The sequence below is a fragment of the Coenobita brevimanus genome, chromosome 99 (genome assembly GCF_032717465.1).
Source record: "Coenobita brevimanus isolate Jiangsu-jjx chromosome 99, ASM3271746v2, whole genome shotgun sequence".
Taxonomy (NCBI): Eukaryota; Metazoa; Arthropoda; class Malacostraca; order Decapoda; family Coenobitidae; genus Coenobita; species Coenobita brevimanus.
Genome location: NC_137052.1, coordinates 5234294 through 5253944, shown reverse-complemented (window position 1 = coordinate 5253944; position 19651 = coordinate 5234294). Strand labels below are relative to the sequence as shown.

Below are 19651 nucleotides of genomic sequence, written 5' to 3'. Positions count from 1 at the left end.
ACTTTTTGCACTGTTACTACTGACCTGCATACCAACGACGCCATAGATGAAGAAGAGGAGGAGAATAAGAAGGGCAACATAGGGGAGGGCCTGGAAGCTCTTAATGAAGGTCCACAGCAATGTGCGGATGCCTTCACCTTTGGACAGCAGCTTCACCAAACGCATCACACGAAACAACCGAAAGAAGTTGATGGAAATAAGGTTGGATCCCGGCTGTATGAAGAAGAAAGAAGGAAAAGGGGAAAAATGGTTAGTGGCAGGTAAGGTTAATGGCCTAACTAAGATGGATATCAAATGAGAATTGCAGACAATCATGATATGCAACATGAAATATATATACATATATATATATATATATATATATATATATATATATATATATATATATATCTCCTTCCTAAATCATGCCTCCACCTCCATTTCACTCTCTGCAATCAACAGCAAATTATCAGCATAAAACATCTCCCATGGGAGTCCATTTCTGAAGTCACATGATTTTATATATATATATATATATATATATCATTCATTCGTTCATTTTTGAAGGCTCCAACATGCTTGCATGCGTTGGCCTTGGTCACCTAATGGCAGCTCTCCATGCTGCTCAATCTCTGGCAGTTTCCTTATTCAGTCTCTTATCCCTAAGGTCACACTCAATGACCTCGTCCCAGGTCTTTTTCGGTCTACCTCTTACAACCCTACCTCCAACGTTAACCCTACCCCCAACGTTAAACCTACCCCCAACGTTAACACTTTCCACTTTCTGCACCCAATTATCTTCCCCTATCCTCTCCACATGCCCAATCCATCTCTCTCCTCACCAAAACACCAATACACTCCAGTCAGTCCCATTCTATCCTTGAACTCTTCAATTGTAAACCTAGTCCCTGCCAGCCTCTCACTCAGGGATGCACTGCACATCCACCTAATAATTGTCATTTCTATACATTTAAGCCTGCAAATATCCTCTTCCTTTACTGCCCAGGTCTCACTACCATACAGCATTACACTCCTAATACATGCTGCATACAAAGATCTCTTAGCACGGAGGAAAAACCCTCTCACTGTCAGGGTAGGCAATAGCTCCCTGAACTTCTTCCAACCACTCCTCACTCTAGCCACAGACCCAGCTCCAGCCCCACCTCCACCACATAACATGTCTCCCAAATAACAAAACTCTTACACGCACTCAAGAGACTCGCCAGCATGTTCAATCCTTTCATGCCTGACAGTCTCCACCTGCTCTCCCTGACACACCACACACATGAAATCAGCATTAGCTTGCAGTCTACCTCTGATAGCACTACATCTTTTATGCACCTACATACTGTATCACAGACACTGCAGAAGATGGAATTACTTCCCATACCCTTGTGGAAAATCACACATTGCCACTCACCCTCTTCTTTGACAGTGATGCCACCAGCCCTAGATACCATCCCTTTTTTTTATCTGCCTTTACTCTTAAGCCCTTGTGTCCTATACCATCTCTCTACTTCCTAAATCTTGCCTCCACCTCCATTTCACTCTCTGCAATCAACAGCAAATCATCAGCATACAACATCTCCCATGGGAGTCCATTTCTGATGTCACATGATTATATACATATATATATATATATATATATATATATATATATATATATATATAGATATATATATATAATAAAAGGTATGATTAATTAGGTGATGATGAAGCATTCATTTTTTCTGCAGTACTATCAAACTAAATAATATGGAACATCATCCTGAGGACTGCATGGTTTAGATGAGGGGAGGAGCTGAATTTGGTTAGTACTGATGCCCCAAAGGGGTTAATATGGGTTTGGTTGTTACCATTTACAGTACTGCTTGTCAATATTTCACAAAACAGGGAAATTAATACAAGAATCGGGAGCAAGGATGTCAGAAAAAGGAAACTGGCATCAACTGACATGAGTGGTATGGAAAAGGAAGTATGATAAGGGGTGGGATAGAAATGAGTAGGCTCTGATACTGAAGCTAATACTACAGTAAAGAGATTATTAGATTAAGCAAAATATTTTTATATAATGTGGGGCATATCAAACACAATAATAACATAATATCTTTCATTATTATCCTCTTGACTGTGAGAGGTCACTCCTAAATTAAAATTATCTGGCAACAGCCAAAAAAAAAAAAAAATAGCACTGAGGCAGTTCATGGAATGCTTCAAACCCCGTCACTGAAAGAGGTCTTTCATCAGGGAATAAAATCAAGTGTCGTAAAATAAATAAATGTGGGGGGACCCCAGAACTCCTGGTACAGTATGACCTCACTATAACAGACTAATTGGGGCCCAAACCATTCCAAAAAATGTGAAATTCCGATAAAAGCGACATCCGTACTTCCTCCTGCTAACCCGGACTTTTTCTGATATATCAGCCATTATTCCTGATAGAATGAATGGTTTTTCAACTGTTTTGACTACCATTGTGGTACTGTACTGTATTATACCTTCACTACATTAACCCAGTGGTATAATATATATAATAATACTGTACTGTACACTGATAAAACATGTCTTTTATTTATTTTATTGTGGTGAACATAGCTGAAGTGGTTAGGCAGTCCGGACTGCTTCTGGCTTTATTGGACTTTTTCCGATATATAGGAATTTAGTCAGGTAGCTCCTCGAGTCCGATTAAAGCGAATTCCGGTCTATTGAAGTCCGTTATATCGAGGTTTTACTGTATAGATCAACAACACAGGAAAAAGATACACAATAGTTCCCCATTGCACCGGCAGGCACCACTTGCTGGCTGAATTGGTAAAGAAGTGGCTTGCAGTCCTAATGGACCCAGGTTCAAATCCCCTTTGGGACAGAGAACAGTTAAGTATCTGAATTTCATAAAAGCAGAAGTTACTGATCTACCAGAGGACTCGCCGACACGTGGTAAAAATACCCCCACTAATACCAATACACCGGTCCTGTATATATGTAGCATATATTCAATATGGACAGTGGGTGTTAGAACCAAAATGGTGACATGTGGTGGTGTGCAGTATGCAAAAGGACTACTAGGCCTTGGGAACAGGCTCTGAAGTTTACGCCCAGAGTCACACATATTTATAAAAAAAAAAAAAAAAAAAAAAAAAAAAAAAAAAATCTGGAGAATCACTCTGCCACGTGTTATCAACACCACTGTTCCTCTGCACTCCCCTTACTCATCAGCTCTTGCTCCCTGTGACTATTTCTTGTTTGCCAAGATTAAGTTAGAGCTGAAAGGCAGATGTGACAACTTAGAAGAAATCCATGAAAAAATGCTGGAGTCTCTGGACAAGGTGAAAAGAGACTACTACAGGATGTGTTTCCAGGAATGGGAAAAGCACTGGGACATGTGTATAGCATCTCAAGGGGGGGTACTTTGGAGAGAACTAAAATGGATCTGCTGCAAGTTTTGTAATAAAGTTTCTTGTTAACCATTCCGAGAATTTGGGGGTCCCCCCTTGTATAAAAAAAATAAACAAACAAAATAAAAACATACATAAATAAAACACTGACAAAGTTATACAGCATCCGTTTTTTTTTTCTTTTTTTTTGCTGGTCATGGACAAATTAAAGTAAAATAATGAATAAATTAGTAAAATAAAATGATGACTAATATACAGTACATAAAAAAAAAAAAATTGCAATAATAATATGCACATTGTCATAACACTGAGTGCTAGATGGAGAAAAAAAAAAAAAAAAGTTCTCTCTCTCATAAATCTGTATAATAGGGAACTTAATTCTTGGCAAAAAAAAATCCATGAGAACATACCTTCAGGAGGGTGTCATTAACTTCTAAATTCTTCATTAGTAATCATCCTAAAAAAAAAAAAAAAAAAAAAAAAAAAAAAAAAAAAGTGCCACTGCTCTCCTAAGTGTATAATTTAATCAAGTACTGTATCTCTTTACTCACCAAATTCTTTAAGTTGTCATTATATGTACAGGCAATATACAATCCCTTACAGTGATATCTTTCTCAATTTATTCTCATGAATTTCTGGCAATTATATTCAACTGCGGAAAAATCTCAAATTTATAAAGGCTAAAACTAACTCCTCGGGTCAGAAAGCTCTTCACCAAAAAAAGACACTGTTGTATTGAAGCGGTTAAAATGGCTTTAGCCTTCCTCTTTCTAAGACTGTACTGTATAATTACTGTACTGTAAGTTCATGCGGTAATTTTATTTTTAAAAATACTGCCAATGAACTAGAAATGCACTTAACTCAAAATGAAGAAAGAGGTATGGTTAAGTATCTGCTTGATAATAAGACTGAAGAGAAACAAACAACAGTTTCAACTGAAATGTTATCACAAATTATCTGAGCATCAGTTAAGCAGCAAAAGAGCTCATGGCTAATGCATCAAGTTATAAAAACACGTTATCATAGAGTTCATCCTAAATTGAGTTCCTTTAGTGGTGATAAAATAATAACTTATTATTGGAAACAACTTTCCTTTACAAATCCTTCTCCATAAAGGTTAATGAAGTGTAGGTTAAGTGTACAGCACATTAACTAAAAGAAACTCAAACAACAAATGATCTTGATAAAATACAGCATAATATTTACATCATCTACTTATCAACAAACTATCTTAAAGGTTTAGCACAAGCTTTATGGGTACTTTTCACCAGAAACCTAAATAGACTACAAGATTAAGTTACTTCTCCAGAATCAGTCAGCCATTTAGACTCATCAGAATCCTCCTTCACTTCAGGAAACCAATATCATTAGAGCACAATACATCAGCTAATAAATTTTCTGTTATAACAATGCTCCCACACACAATAATGTTATTAACTTGCACAGTATTTCTTTTCAAGTAAGTGGTATTTCAAAGCCAGACGGCAATAGCTTTACATAACCAGGTACTGTTTTGTAAAATCACCTTAGAAGCCTAATTCTCAATTACTCTTTATGTAAGCAGTATTTTCTAATACAATATTGTGCTGAAATATTACTGAACTGAATAATCTCTACTTCACACCTATATTTCAGGTGACCAAAATGCCAGGCTTGCCAACACCACATAGTTTCACTTCCTACTTTCACATTCAATACCACAAGAAAATAAAAAACAAGTTCCATTGACATTTTCTTCTTCATACAACATTAGTAATATCTATTAGTAATGAGACAATGAAATGTATAAACAATGCACTAAACAAGGACATTGTTCTCCTTACCTTTATAATCACGATAAATTATAGCTTGTGGTAATTGGAACTCTGAAACACCATTTGCAAACAGTATCACCATGTGAAAACTGAGTCATTAGTATTAAAAAAAAATATATATACTGTATACATACACAGATAGATAGACAGATAGATAGATAGATTGATAGATAGATAGATATTTATTTATTTATTTATTTATATAAGAATTCTGTGAAGTCTAGGGATCTGATTTATTATTTCCACAAATGTATTGTATGGTGAGCATATCACATGGTAGGCATAGGTTACCTTAATGTCAGTGTATACACTGTCAGTGACAGAAGTGGATAGAGTCATATGGCTTATTTCATGTTCACTGCTTTGGAGAAGCTATGTACGTAAAGGAAAGGATCTGACTTCAACACGGATGTTCAGGTACAAATTCTTAATGATCAAAACTACAATACTGTACATGACAATTATCATAGGGTGAAAAACTTTATGATGAACAAAATGCATTCTGCTGATTACAGGAGGTAATACATCACAATGAGGGTAAACTGTCACAACTTCAGCCACCCTTTCCTTTACTTTTCATGTTTAAAAATTATTATTTCAGGAAGTAAGTGTCATGATAATTATCTGTTTCACATTCAAGTATCAGGCATAGAGACAGTGTCACAATGACACCAAAATAATTTGCAGTTCACCTGAAGAATAAGATACGACAGGTATTCATATTAAAATTTATGACTATTTCTAATTTCCATGCTATATCTACATTGCACGGTACAAAAGGGAAAAAAATACTACAGTGTCTACCAAATTTGGCAACAGCTAAATGAGCATAGCATTACACTATCTAAGGAGCTTCCTAATGAGCTAGCATTACATGGCCTAATACTGAACAAGCAAGAAGCATGGTAACCATATTAATAACCAATTAGCATTTCCATATCATGCAGCTTGCTTTTGGATATATCATGATGCAATAAAATATTTTCATAAAATTCAAATCTGCAAGACATCTTTACAGCATTATACTTAACAATTTCTGTACTGAATGCATGGTAATATTTCTTCCTGGATGACAAAATGAGATCTTGTCATGGCATTCACAAATCAGCATGGCATACAACATTTTCACATCACTGGCTGAGGTAAAGGCATAAACAAGATGAGAAGTGCAATGAGTACATGGAAGCAAGGAATGAAAAGAGATAATTAAAGGATGGAAATGAATGCAGATTAGGTCAAAAGGGAATGGAGACAACACTGGATGACAATAATAATGAGGGAGAATTCAGGGAAGAGATAGCACACAAAGTGGTAGAAATGACGAAAGAAAGAGCAATGATGGGCAGGAATAAAAATGAGAAAACAGAAGGCAAGAGTTAAATGAAGTAGAAGGAAGGAAGAGAAGAAATTATAATGGAGGAATACAAACTAATGGTTTTTTGGAAGATGAGACTACAGTAGTAATAATTATGACTGTAAATAAAAGGAGATTTAGAATAATGAAGAACCCAAAAATGAAGCCAGGACAGAAGGCAGAGGTAAGAAGAAAGACAGTGTTCAGTTAACAAACAGATTGTAGCAAAAGAAAGGAAGGAAAGAAACAGGAAGACATGACATGAAGGGGAAAAAAAAATCAGATGAAGGACAGGTGGGGAGATGTAAAAATAAAATGATATAAATATAAATATAAAATAAAGTAAATAAATAAATTGACATATATATATATAGATAGATAGATAGACAGATAGATAGATAGCTATAAATATCTATATAGATAGATAGATAGATAAATATAAATATCTCAATAGATAGATAGATACCGTATAGACAGATATACAGTACATATATATATATATATATAGATAGATAGATAGATATAAATATCTATATAGATAGATAGATAGATAAATATAAATATCTAAATAGATAGATAGATACCGTATAGACAGATATACAGTACATATATATATATATATATATATATATATATATATATATATATATATATATATATATATGGCGAAGCAGATGATGGGTGGAGAGGAACATGTATGGCAGAAAGTAGCCGAAGTATAAAATAATAATGATAATAATAATAGCTAAATGAATAAATGCAGATGAAGGATGGGGAGGAATAAGATGTGACAGAAAGTAGAGTTTGTATTAAAAATAAATAATAATAATAAGGAAAAGTAGGATGCAATGAAACTAAGTGCTAAAAGAACTAGATTAAAAAAAAAAATACAGATAAGCAGATAAGGGATGGAAAGGAGCAATGTGTAACAAAGTGGATAAGGTATGGAAAAAAAAAAAATAGATAAGCAGATGAAAAATGGAACAGCAGACAGAGACAACACTACATATAATATCTCTAGAAGAAAACAAGAGCAGATGTCATAAGGTATCCTTTAACCCCTCAAAGACGGACATCGGAATGTTCTGACATACGCTCAGGACGGGCATAATCGGTGGGTGCGATATGGTGGGGGGTTTGTGGGGGTGGTAGGGGGTGTGGGTAGGGGGCTGTGAGTAAAGGGGGTTTGGGGGGATGTGGGGGTGAAGTGGTGGGAGGAAGGGGGTGGGGGTTGTGGGGGGCATGGGAGTGGGGGATGGTGGGGGTTATGGGGGTGGGGGGTATGGGAGTGCAAGGTGGGGGGTGAGGGGATGGGGTGGGGAGGTGAGGGGTAGGGGGCCAATGGGGATCATGGGGGTGTTGGGGTGGGGGGTGAGGGGGTGGGGTGGGATGGGGAGGTGAGGGGTGGGGGTCTGGGGATCATGGGGGTGTTGGGGTGGGGGTGAGAGGGTGGTGTGAGGAGGTGAGGGGTGAGGGTCAGTGGTGAGGTGAGGGGTAAGGGTCAATGGGATCATGGGGGTGTTAGGGTGCGGAGATTGGGGATGGTGAGGGGCAGTGGGAAGGTGGGGGTGGTGTGTAGGTGTAGTGGTAGGGGGATGGGATATGGGTGGGGGCATGTGTGGGGGGTATGGGTGGGGGGGTAGGGGGAGTATGGGTGGGGGGTGCAGGGGGCATGACCACACATCCAGACACCTGTCTTGTTGGCCCTAGTACCCTCAGACAGCATATGCAGACACCCGTCTTTTAGGGGTTATGGATAATTAAAGGCTTATCAAGGGAAGGAAAGTTCTCACCTAGAACTACAGGACAATACAGATGACAATACACTACATTAACAAGACGATACATCAAAAAAGCAAGTTTGAATGATAGCACAAACCCAATCCGGTGGGTTCTCTTGCTGTTGCATTTGTAGTTGGGACCAAAGATGAGGTTGAAGCATGAAAAAGAAAGTGGGATGAAAAATTCTAACACAGCTGAAATGAATGAAGTAACAACAGTAGGGGGAACCCTGGCAAGCATTTCATCCTGTCTTGATGGTTACTTAATTAGCTAATACAAAGGGTAGGATGAAGATAATAATCACAGTTCTGAAAAGATACAATATTTTGAAGACATGCTACTGGAGGCCAAGAGTCAGCATTTCCCTGACAATATAGCAAATACCTAAATGGTTACATTCAGACTAAAAGCATAAAGATATTACTGATTACCTCTCCTATTTCATATCAATTAAAAATCTTTGTATTTTCATACTTCAATTAAACACATAAGTAAAGCAATGTAGAAGCTCAGTATCATATATCTCGCACACAATGACATGAAGGCTCACAAACTCTGCATAATAATCACAAGACACAAGCAAGTCCTCCCATCAAAAGCACAGGGTTGTTTAGGTACATATGGTAATTCCTGAAACTACAGAATCTTCCCCTACAAAAGCAGAAAACATTGCTTAAGTATAGATATTATGGCTTGTCATACTGGTCAAAGGAATAATAAGAATTTTAAAAGTGGAATGGCTACCTGTGAGAAAGTAGTTTCATTTAACTTAGTGGTATGAAAGAATTCAGGAGCCGGAACATGTAGGGGTGGGCCTACACCTCATGTAACTGTAAATACAGTATGATAATCCTCCCTATGAAGTAACAACAGGACCTGAGGAGATACAGCCACATGATACAGAACTAATCTACTTTATATCTAAGCATGGACCACCTTCCCACTGGCTACCAAAACTGAAAGGTGTTATTACACATTGCTTGTCACCATTTTGTTCGAAATCACAGGCCTCCAAAGTAGGGGGTTCTTATGATGCATATACAGCACATTCTCCAACTTCCAGCTAAGGTTATGCTATTCTAGAGGGCACAAGTTCCCTCTGTTAAGCTCTTTTGGGTCAGTAATCTAGAAGGCTCTTTTCCTCATGGCCATATCCAGCAGCATGAGAGAAGGAAACATGACTCAACCCTTTTGCTACCTAGAATCTAAACAACTCTGGGTATTTCCCCCCAGTAATTGACTAGAGTTGTAAATGACAGAATTTCTTGGCCCCTCAGTCTAATTCCTGTCCTTTGGGTAAATATGTGTCACACCAACTGTATGCACCCTTTTCAGCACCACAGGCCAGGACTGTCCCACCTCCCTCCCATCTATAATTATAATATACCAAAGAAAAGGCTTCCCTCATAAGCTTGTATAGAAGAAACTGACTGGACTTTCTTAATGTGGTAACTTATGCCATCACAAACTCTTAATGCATCTTCTATCTAATCTTTCTAGAAATTTTACAACAGAGGAAGATAAGGAGTACAGAAGTCTGTGGGTATCAGAGTTGAAGGATGTGTTCTTAGATGGTATGTTCATATGGAGTTAGTGAGTGAATGAAACCCAAGTGCCAGTTAGCAAAGATCATATAGCACTATGTTATGATCTGAAGGTGTAGTATGGAGCAGGGAGGGCACAACAACTGTTTGTTGACTCCAAGAATATACCTCAGCCAGGGACAAGGACAAAGCTGTGCTAGAAAAGGAAACGCAGTGGCGTGATCAGTAACATAACCTGGGGGATCTAAAAGGATATGTGAAACCATAAGGGGAACATCAAAGGTACAGCAAGAAGGAGGAGGTCCACTGGACATTCAATAAGAGTAAGTGAGCTGAGTATGACCAATACGCAGATGGGATAATGCTGTTTTCCATCGTCTTATTCTACGATATGGATTGTGCCAAGAGGAAACTGACTGTTTACTGTGCAGAGTTTATTAGCTGAAATGTTAGACCAGATGGACTGCCATCTTGATGATAGAAAAGAAGAGGTAACTGGTAGGTAATCAGAGGCCGGAATGGCAAAAAAGCAGGAATTCCCCAAAGAGACTGCAGAACGTGCTAAAGAATCAATCTGTTCATTTCCAGGTACCAGTATACCTACATGATTTGGGAAGCAGCAGAAATAAATGATTTTCTTTCTGACACAAAAACAAAACAGTCGTTCTTGAATCTCAAGAACAAGGGGGTGAGAAGAAGAGAAAGATGACAAAAGGGAAAGTGCATTAAGAGGAGCCTGTGGAGTCACATGGAGAGACAGGCTGACGAATGAGAATATAAAGGAGCGTTGTGGTGTTGATGTGGATGTGATAGGAAGCGTTATGAGGAACACACTGAGGTGGTTTGGCCATGTGGAGAGGATGGAGGGTGAAAGACTGACGAAGAGAGTGTATGTGAGTGAGGTGGAGGGGGGAAGAGGGAGGGGGAGGCCAAGGATGAGATGGAGGGATGGGGTGGAGAGGTTTATGAGAGAGGGGGGTGTGAGTTGGGAGCAGGGCAGTGAAATGGTGGGGGACAGGGCGACTTGGAGGCAATTTGTTTGTGGCCACCCCAAACGGGATTGAGGCGTCTGGCAATAGATAGATAGACAGATAGCATTAAGGGAATCAGTGAAAAGAACAAAAGATAACAATGAACAATAAAGCATAAATCACGAGGCGAAACATTGCATAAAGTTTTGCTGCAAGTACACTAGCAACAGACCATTTTGCTTCATTTTGCTTCTAAAGGCTCCAACGTGCTTGCATGCGTCGGCCTTGATCACCTAATGGTGGGTCTCCATGCTGCTCAATCTCTGGCAGCCTACCTACTCAGTCCCTAATCCCTACAGTCACACTCTATGATCTCATCCCAGGTCTTTCTCAGTCTGCCTCTCACAACTCTACGCCAGTTGACGATTTTCACTTTCTGCACCCAATTGGTAAGGTAAGCTGATAGAATCAAGAGGAAAAAGTATTGCAAATCCTGCTCCACTTGATGTCATAGATCCATCAGCATAAACATGGGTAGCAGAAGAGTGAAAAGATAGATGTTCAAGAAAATATGAATGAAGGACAAGGGGTGAGGTAGAGGATTTGGGGTAAGGAATAACAGAGGTCCAAATACTGCAGAAGTGGGAGGTAAGAGCCAGGGGCGGAAGATAAGAGAATGTAGTGGAAGGACATCGGAATTGGTAAAGGAAGAATGGGATAGCAGAGACTGTATTTGAACTGGAAAGGGAGGACAAAAGTGTCGAAAGATAGTATATTTTGCTAGTGTGGATGGAGGGATGGTATGCCACTGGGAAGGGGCCTGAGGGAGTTTGATTGAGTATCAAAGAGAGAGAAGAGCACGACATTTGAAAAGACATGGTAGACTCGATTCAGCATAGAGGTTTTCAATGGGAGAAGATTTAAAGGGAACAATAACTAAACACAGACCTAAATGATGGACTGAGTCAAGTTCAGAAAATGGGAAGGAGAGGCAGAGGAATAAATTTGGAAGTCATAATCAAGCATGAAAAGAACCAGGACAATGTGAGGTTGGAGAAGAGTTCGGCGATCAGCTCCCCCATGTGATATGGGAGAGTTTAATGGAGGTGTAGCTGTTGTAGGCAGATATTTTTTTATGGAGGAAATATGTTCTTTCCAAGTTAGATAACAATTGAAGATTATATCAGGAAATTTTCTGGAGGTCCAATATTGTAAGTGGGTATTCCAAGAGAGGTGAGGGGAAGTAAAACTATTTTTCTGCAGGAAAAAAACATAGAACATGATTTAGTTGTAGAAAATTTAAAACCAAGTTTAGCTGCCAAAGTGGAGGCTGCCAAAATTGCTGACTGAATTTTATGTTGAAGTATGGAAACAATAGGATCCTAAAACACTGAAGGCAAAGTCATCTACTTAAAGGGAAGATCTGATCCTGCATGGTATGGAGGAGGCAATACCAATTATGACAATAAGGAATAAGGTAGTACTATGTACAGTACACTGCCTTGAGGGACACACTCACATTGAAGAGGAAGAGACAGAATTGGCAAAATGAACATGAAGGTCCTGTTGCAGAAAAAAATGTCTAAAGGAAGACACCCATATTTCCATCGATTCTGAGGGATGATAGCTGTAGAAAGATGTGGTATTTCCAAGTGGTATCATATGCTTTCTCAGGATCATGAAATACTGCAAGTATGGACTGCCCATTATCAATGGCTGTTAAAATATATGTTTTGGGTTGTACTAAAGGATTGATAGTACAGTATTGTACTGTACTTCGTGCTTGTCAGTAACTGAAATGGGAGGATGAGAAAAAGCATTTTGATTCCCAAATCCACATGAGATGATGATTATCATGCATTCAAGTAGTTTGCATAAACAACTAGTAAAAGCAAAAATAGGCCAGTAGTCTTGAAGGAGGTAACCTGATCTGCTTGGTTTGAGGATTGGAAAAAAATAAGCCTCATGCAGTGAGGGAAGAAAATAGCCCTCTGTCCAGATATCGTAAAAACACATCAAAAAGGTCATGGAAATGGTTGAAAGATATCTAATCATTAGATAATGAATGCCATCTAGACCTTTACTAGTACTGTGATAAGACTTAAGCACAGAATCAAACAGTTCACAAGAAGTGATGGGAGCATTCCAAGGCTCATTTGATGATATGGAAAAATTGATGGCACTTTCTGAGGTCTGTTCAGAATTTTTTTTTTTTTTTTTTTTTTTTTTATAACAGAAGAGGAAGAAAACACAAATTAATAAAAAAATAATAATAATCCATACACCAGATTACAGATGTCCTCTATTGATAAAAAATCTGTAGCAGTTGGACTTGAATAGCTGTAAGTTGAAGTTTGGGGGGAAACCACTCTGGGGAAGCAAGTTCCAAAGAGTTGCAGTTCAGGGAATAAAAAAATTGCAACAGTCCAGTCAGAAGCACTAAGAGATGCCCGTGTAGTGTGGAGGAAGGCGTGAAGAGGTGGCACAATGGACACAACTTTGTCAGTGCATTAGCCATAAAAGTATCTGTAGAATAGTGCAAGGGAGGCAACATCCCTTCTTACTTGTACCGGAGGCAGTTCATTTGTAACAACAGGGTTATCAATAATTCTAAGTTTTGTTCCGAATTTTGTTCAGTTATTTTAGTGCAATCTCTCCACATCCATTCCACAAGAGTAAGCAATATTCATGCCGAGAGCACACACGACTCTTATAAATTATAGTTACCTGCTCGTCAGTAAAGGAGTTACAGACTCTGTACAATAATCTAAGTTTTGAGATGGTTTTAGCAAGTGATCTAACATAAGAGGTCCAGCTGAGGGCAATGTTAAGTGAAACACCAAGAATTTCAATACTTTTAGAGACAGGAATATTAGTAGCATTTAAGGGTAATATAGGAATCAGGCAATATCTGTCCATTAGTAAATTGTATATACAGTATTTGGTTTTTCTAGTGTTAAATGAGACAAAGCTATTTTGTCCCCATTCAGTGATCTTTGATAAGTCTTGATTTATTAAGATGGCGGTAATGAGTTGTCAGTCAGAGATATTAAACTTTGTGAATGGGTGTTTCAGTGCAAATGAACTGTGAAGTGCTCAGTCATCTGCATATGAATGGATGGGATTATGGGTGACACATAACAGGAATAGGAATACTTAAAATCCAGTGCCAGGTAGCAAGGCACTGACGTTAGAAAAGAAAAATACAACAAAACAGAGTATGGGAAATTGCTAAAAAAAGAGGAAATTACTATAAACACAAGAAATCATAAACTAAAAGAAAAGAAAAAGAACAGGAAAGGTCTCTAAAAGGAACAGAAAAAAAAAAACTAAAGACGAGATAAAAAAAAACAGTAAGGGATAAAAACGACATCAGACATGCCACAGAAAAGGTCTTGGATTCACTTAACACATTTCCTAAAAGTGGGGGACGACCAAGACAAAAAAAAAAAAAGGGGGGGGGGAAGCACTGACAAGGGATAGCCCCATTAAGAGGGCAATTTAAATGTTGATGAGAAACAGACAAGCGGGTGTTGCAACAGACAAGCGGGTGTTGCAACTCAAACAGATTGGAGAAGGATCCCTGAACATTAAATGGCCATGGGTAAGATGGATATGACCAATCCGTAGATAGGTCAATGCAGTCTCCCAACGGCGGTTTTAATGGCAAGGGCTGGACCAAGGAACAATGGAGGGTTTAACAGCATGAAGTTTGGCAATTATAGCCAAGGACCAGCAAGACTGCCATCTATGTGACAAAACTTTGGAGAAGGCAAGGAAGAAGTCAATGACAGGAACAGAATGGAAAGGGAGGCGAGGCGACAGGATGGTAGTACAAGCTAAGGCAATGACACATTCATTGTCTGGGACACCAATGTGACTAGGTACCCAACAAAACTGTACAGACTTGTGCTTTACAGACATCCAGAACGGCTACTCTAAGATTTGCAGAACTATAGGGTGAGACCGAGAGGTCGAGTGCAACAGAAGAAGGGCACTAAGAGAATCGGAATATAAAACAACAACACAGATGGACTGGTAAAAGCTTGCTGTATGGCAACTAACAAGGCATAAAGCTCAGCATTTAAGACAGAAGCCACAGAAGGTAAACTGTATTTGTAAGAGCAGTCAGGAAAGGAGAAAGCAAACTCTGTACTTTCTAATGATTTAGAACCATCAGTATAGACCTGGAGAGCAGAAGAATGTTCAAGCAGATGAGCACAAAAAGATGAGTGGAGAACTAAGGAAGAGGCAGAAGGTTTAAAGCAAGGCAGAATGGAGGATCAAACTGATGGACGGGGCAAAAGCCAAGGTGGAGAGACTGCTGGATGAACAGAAAAAATTTTCTCAATCCGATGCAGGAAAGGAGCAAGATGAGACATGAATGGAAAAGGGGGAACTAGTGTGGGGGTTGGCAAAATAGTAATCTGTAACAGTGGTAGGCAAGCGGAGTAATAACGGACCTACAAACTGATGAAGTCAGATAAAATAACGGAGAAAGAAAGGTGACCGACAACGAAACAGAGACGGGATCTCCGATTCAACGTACTGTACAGGCTTTCAACAGAAGATTTAAAAGCAACAAGTGCTAAACAGAGACAAAGATGATGAACAGAATCTAAATGATGCTGTGAATGAACAGGGGCAGAAGCGTAAACTTGACAATCATGGTCCAACTTCGATAAAATAAGAACCTTACAAAGGTAGAAAAGAATCTTACGATCTGCACCCTACGACACACGCGATAGGGTTTGGAGAAGGCAAAGACGGTGCATGGCAGATACCCTCAAAGAAAAAATGTGTGCATTCCATGTCAACCTAGGAATAGCTAGGAATGTAACTGAAAGCCTATAAGGGAGGGGCAGACCATAAATGAAACAAGGTGGCTGAGGGATTGTGAGGGAATGTGTAAAGGAAACAGCATATGTCTTGGAAGTAGAGAATGAAAACCGTGGGCAGTTCCCCAATATACAGCCACTGTAATCGCTGACTGGAGAAGACCCTGAAGGACAACCAGATCAGAACCAACAATGTAAATCACAAAATCATCAACATATAAGGAACAACGAACACTCGAAGGAAAGGAAGAAATAATGCCTTTCACATCAACGACAAAAAGTATGGTACTATGAACAAAACCCTGAGAAACAACTTCAAACTGCTGAAAAGAAGTAGATAAGATATTAACAACAAGGACATGAAACATACGACTAGCTAAAAAGTTGTGAATAAAAACTCCTAAATTACCAACGATATCAACTGTTTCTTGAATGAGGAGTTTCACTGGAACAGGGAAGCTTTGGAGCCAGCAGATCCAATGTCTGGCCCTAGGCCTTTGACTGATGCTACTACTGTGAGCAGAGCAATTGGAAGGAAGTAGGTGGGGAAGGCAGCAGGTGTGTCTGGGTTGACTGCTGAAATGTTGAAAGCCTCAGGAGATATAGGAGTGTGGTTAGTCACTGACTTTACAAATACAATTATATATATGAATATGTTGTCCCAGATGACTGGCTGAAGAGTGTAAATGTAAATGTGTACAGGGGGAAGGTTGATGCCCTAGAAAAAGGAAATTATAGAAGTATAAAGCTATTGGACTAGATAATGAAGGTAACGGAGAGAGTTCTAGATGGTATGATTAGTGAAAGAGTGAATATAGATGAGATGCAGTTTGGGTTTATGCCAGGCAAAGGGACCACTGATGTCCTATTCATTGTTTGACACCTTCAGAAAAAATATATAGGAAAGATAAGGGATCTGTACTTTGTTTTTACTGATTTGGAGATGGCCTTTAATAAAGCCCCAAGAGAGGTGGTGAAGTGGGCAATGAGAAAGCTTGGGATGGAGGAGTGGCTGGTTAGGGTCATTATGGCCATGTAGTGCGGGCTTACACCCAGGTAATGGTGAATGGAGACTTGAGTCACAAGTTTTCCATGAATGTTGGTGTGCATCATAGGTCAGTCTTCAGCCCCTTTTTGTTTATTATGGAACCTGAAGCCATCTCAAGCGACTTCAGAAACTGACTCCTGTAAGAGATGTTGTATGCTGATGATTTATTTGGTTTTGATTACAGAGAATGAAAGGAAGGTGGAGTAAATATTTAGGAAGTGGTGAGATGGTATGGGACACAAGGGGTTAAGAGTAAATGCAAAGAAAACAAAAGTAATGGTATCTAGGGCTGGTGGCAGTACTGTCAAAGAGGAGGGAAGGTTGCTATGTGCGATTTGCCACAAGGACATAGGAAGTAACTCCATCTTGTGCAGTGTTTGTGATATGTGGATGCATAAGAGATGTAGTGGTATTAGAGGTAGACTGTGAGATAATGCTGATTTCATGTGTCCAGTGTGTCAGGGAGAGCATGTGGAGATTGTCAGGAGTGAAAGGATTGAACTTGCTGGTGAGTCTCTTGAGTGTGTGGAAGAGTTTTGTTATTTGGGAGACATGTTATGCGCTGGAGGTGGGGTTTGAGTTATGTTATGCGCTGGAGGTGGGGTTTGAGTTAGCTCTGTGGCTAGAGTGAGGAGTGACTGGAAGATGTTCAGGGAGCTGTTGCCTCTCCTGACATTGAGAAGACTCTCCCTCTGTGCTGAGAGATCTTTATATGCAGCACGTGTTAGGAGTGTAATGTTGTATGGTAGTGAGACCTGGGCAGTAGTCGCAGCCTCAAACACAGAAATGGCAATGACTGGGTGAATGTACAGTGCATACCTGAGTGTGGGGTCTGGTGGGGGGAGCTAGGTTTGCAATGGAAGAGTTGAAAGGCAGGATGGGACTGGAGCATATTTACCTAATTGTATTTATCCAATTATACAGGATTTGTGCTAAGCTTGTGTTGTCCCATCTCCATTCTACAAAGATTTACTATCCAATCTAGATTTGAACACATAGATGCACTCTGCTTGCACCACCTTGCTCTCCAAATTATTCCAATTGTCTATAGTTCTGTTTGGAAAACTTAATTTCTTTATATCACTAAGGTACCGACTCTTCTTCAACTTGAATTTGTGTCCTCTTGTTCTTCCATCATATTTCACAACGAAGTCCTCTCTGTCCACACTTTCTTGGAAAACTTAATTTCTTTATATCACTAAGGTACCGACTCTTCTTCAACTTGAATTTGTGTCCTCTTGTTCTTCCATCATATTTCACAACGAAGTCCTCTCTGTCCACACTTTCTGTTCCTCTTACTCCTCTAAACATTGCAATCAAATCTCCCCTCCCTCTTCTCTCTCTCTCAGGGTTGGCAATTTCAGGATTTCTGATCTCTCCCCATAAGACAACTCCCTCACGCTTGGTGTCAACATTGTGCTATCCTTTGTATTCTTTTAAGTTCACTGGTATGCTTTTTCAAGTGTGGTGACCATATTACTGCTGCATATTCCAGTCTCAGTCTTATCATGGTCATTATTAACTCTCTTAGCATCACTTCATCCATATAATTAAATGCCACTCTCATGTTGGTCAGTAGTCCTTACGTTCCTCCCATAATTCTGTTTATATGTTTCCCTGGTGATAGGTTATCCTGTATAGTCACACCAAGGTCCCTTTCTTCATTTGCCCTCATTATTTCATCTCCTATCTTATGTTGGTCAGTGGTCCTTAAGTTCCTCTAGTAATCCTGTTTATATGTTTCTCTGGCAATAGGCTATCCTGTATAGCCACACCAAGGTCTTTTTCTTCATTTGCTTTCCTTATTATTTCATCTCCCATCTTGTACACATACCTTGGTCTTTTATCACTGACTCTCATTTCCAATACATGACATTTATTATTTTTGAATTCCATTTTCCACATTTAACACCACTTGCAGAGTTTATCTAGATATTTTTGTAATTCATTACAACAATTCACTCCTTTAATATGTTTCATAATTTTAGTATCATCAGCAAATAAACTTATATAAGTACTCAACCCTTCAGGCATGTCTTTTATATATAGCAAAAACATAACTGGGGCCAACATCCAACCCTGGGGAACTCCACTTGTTACCTTTTTCATCATCCAATCCTACATTGCTCCATGAGGAGCGTAGGAGCCCGGGGCTAGGCAGTTGGTTCCGACATTTAAGATGAGAGTGACCAGTCTCACTCATCCCTGAGTGGCATTACATGAGCAATCAACCCCAACCATCCCTTGGATATAAATTTACACAGGCTCAATCCGACTGGAGTGCAATAACTACCCACTAAACCATCAGGCGCCAAAATTTGGTTATATGGTTACCACCCAGAGTAGTAAATGGTTTCCTGGTGTTCAGGGAACCATTTGGCTTGTCACTCAGTGTAGTCACCCACAGGCAAAAGGAAGAGGAAAGAATGAAGGAAAGAAAGACAGAAGAGGGAGTGTAAAGTCACCCGTTGGCAGAAGGACAAGGAAAGAATGAAGGAAAGAAAGAAAGAAGAGGATGGATGGAAAGAAGAATGGAGGAGAGGAAAGGGCAGACGCCCGACAGCAGCACTACATCGAGTGAGTGGATGGTTCCACCGGAAAAAGCTGCCTTTTATTACAGTTCTCATTTGTCTTTCTATCAAATAATTTTCCACCCATTCCAACACTTTCACATGTACACCTCCATAGGTTTCAATTTCCATAATAATCTTCTGTGTGGTACTCTACCAAAAGCCTTCTTTAAATCCAGGTAAATACATTCTACCCACCCTTCCCTTTCTCAAACAATGTCTATCACTCTACTGTAAAGGCTCAATAAGCTCATAACACCAGCCCCTTCTCTAAATCCAAACTGCTTGGACATTATTACCACATGCCCTTCAAGGGATTTTATCCATCTTTTTCTAATGACATTTTCACATAGTTT

General features: G+C 39.3%; 1 protein-coding gene across 1 annotated transcript in view; it reads right to left on the bottom strand.

The window, feature by feature from the left end:
* Window positions 1-19651, bottom strand: part of LOC145414371 (muscle calcium channel subunit alpha-1-like) — a 1622725-nt gene that overhangs the window by 293980 nt on the left and 1309094 nt on the right. Inside the window, exon 33 of the mRNA XM_080283905.1 lies at window positions 25-213. Coding sequence (XP_080140031.1) covers window positions 25-213 — 189 coding nt within the window. The remainder of the gene's footprint in view (window positions 1-24; window positions 214-19651) is intronic.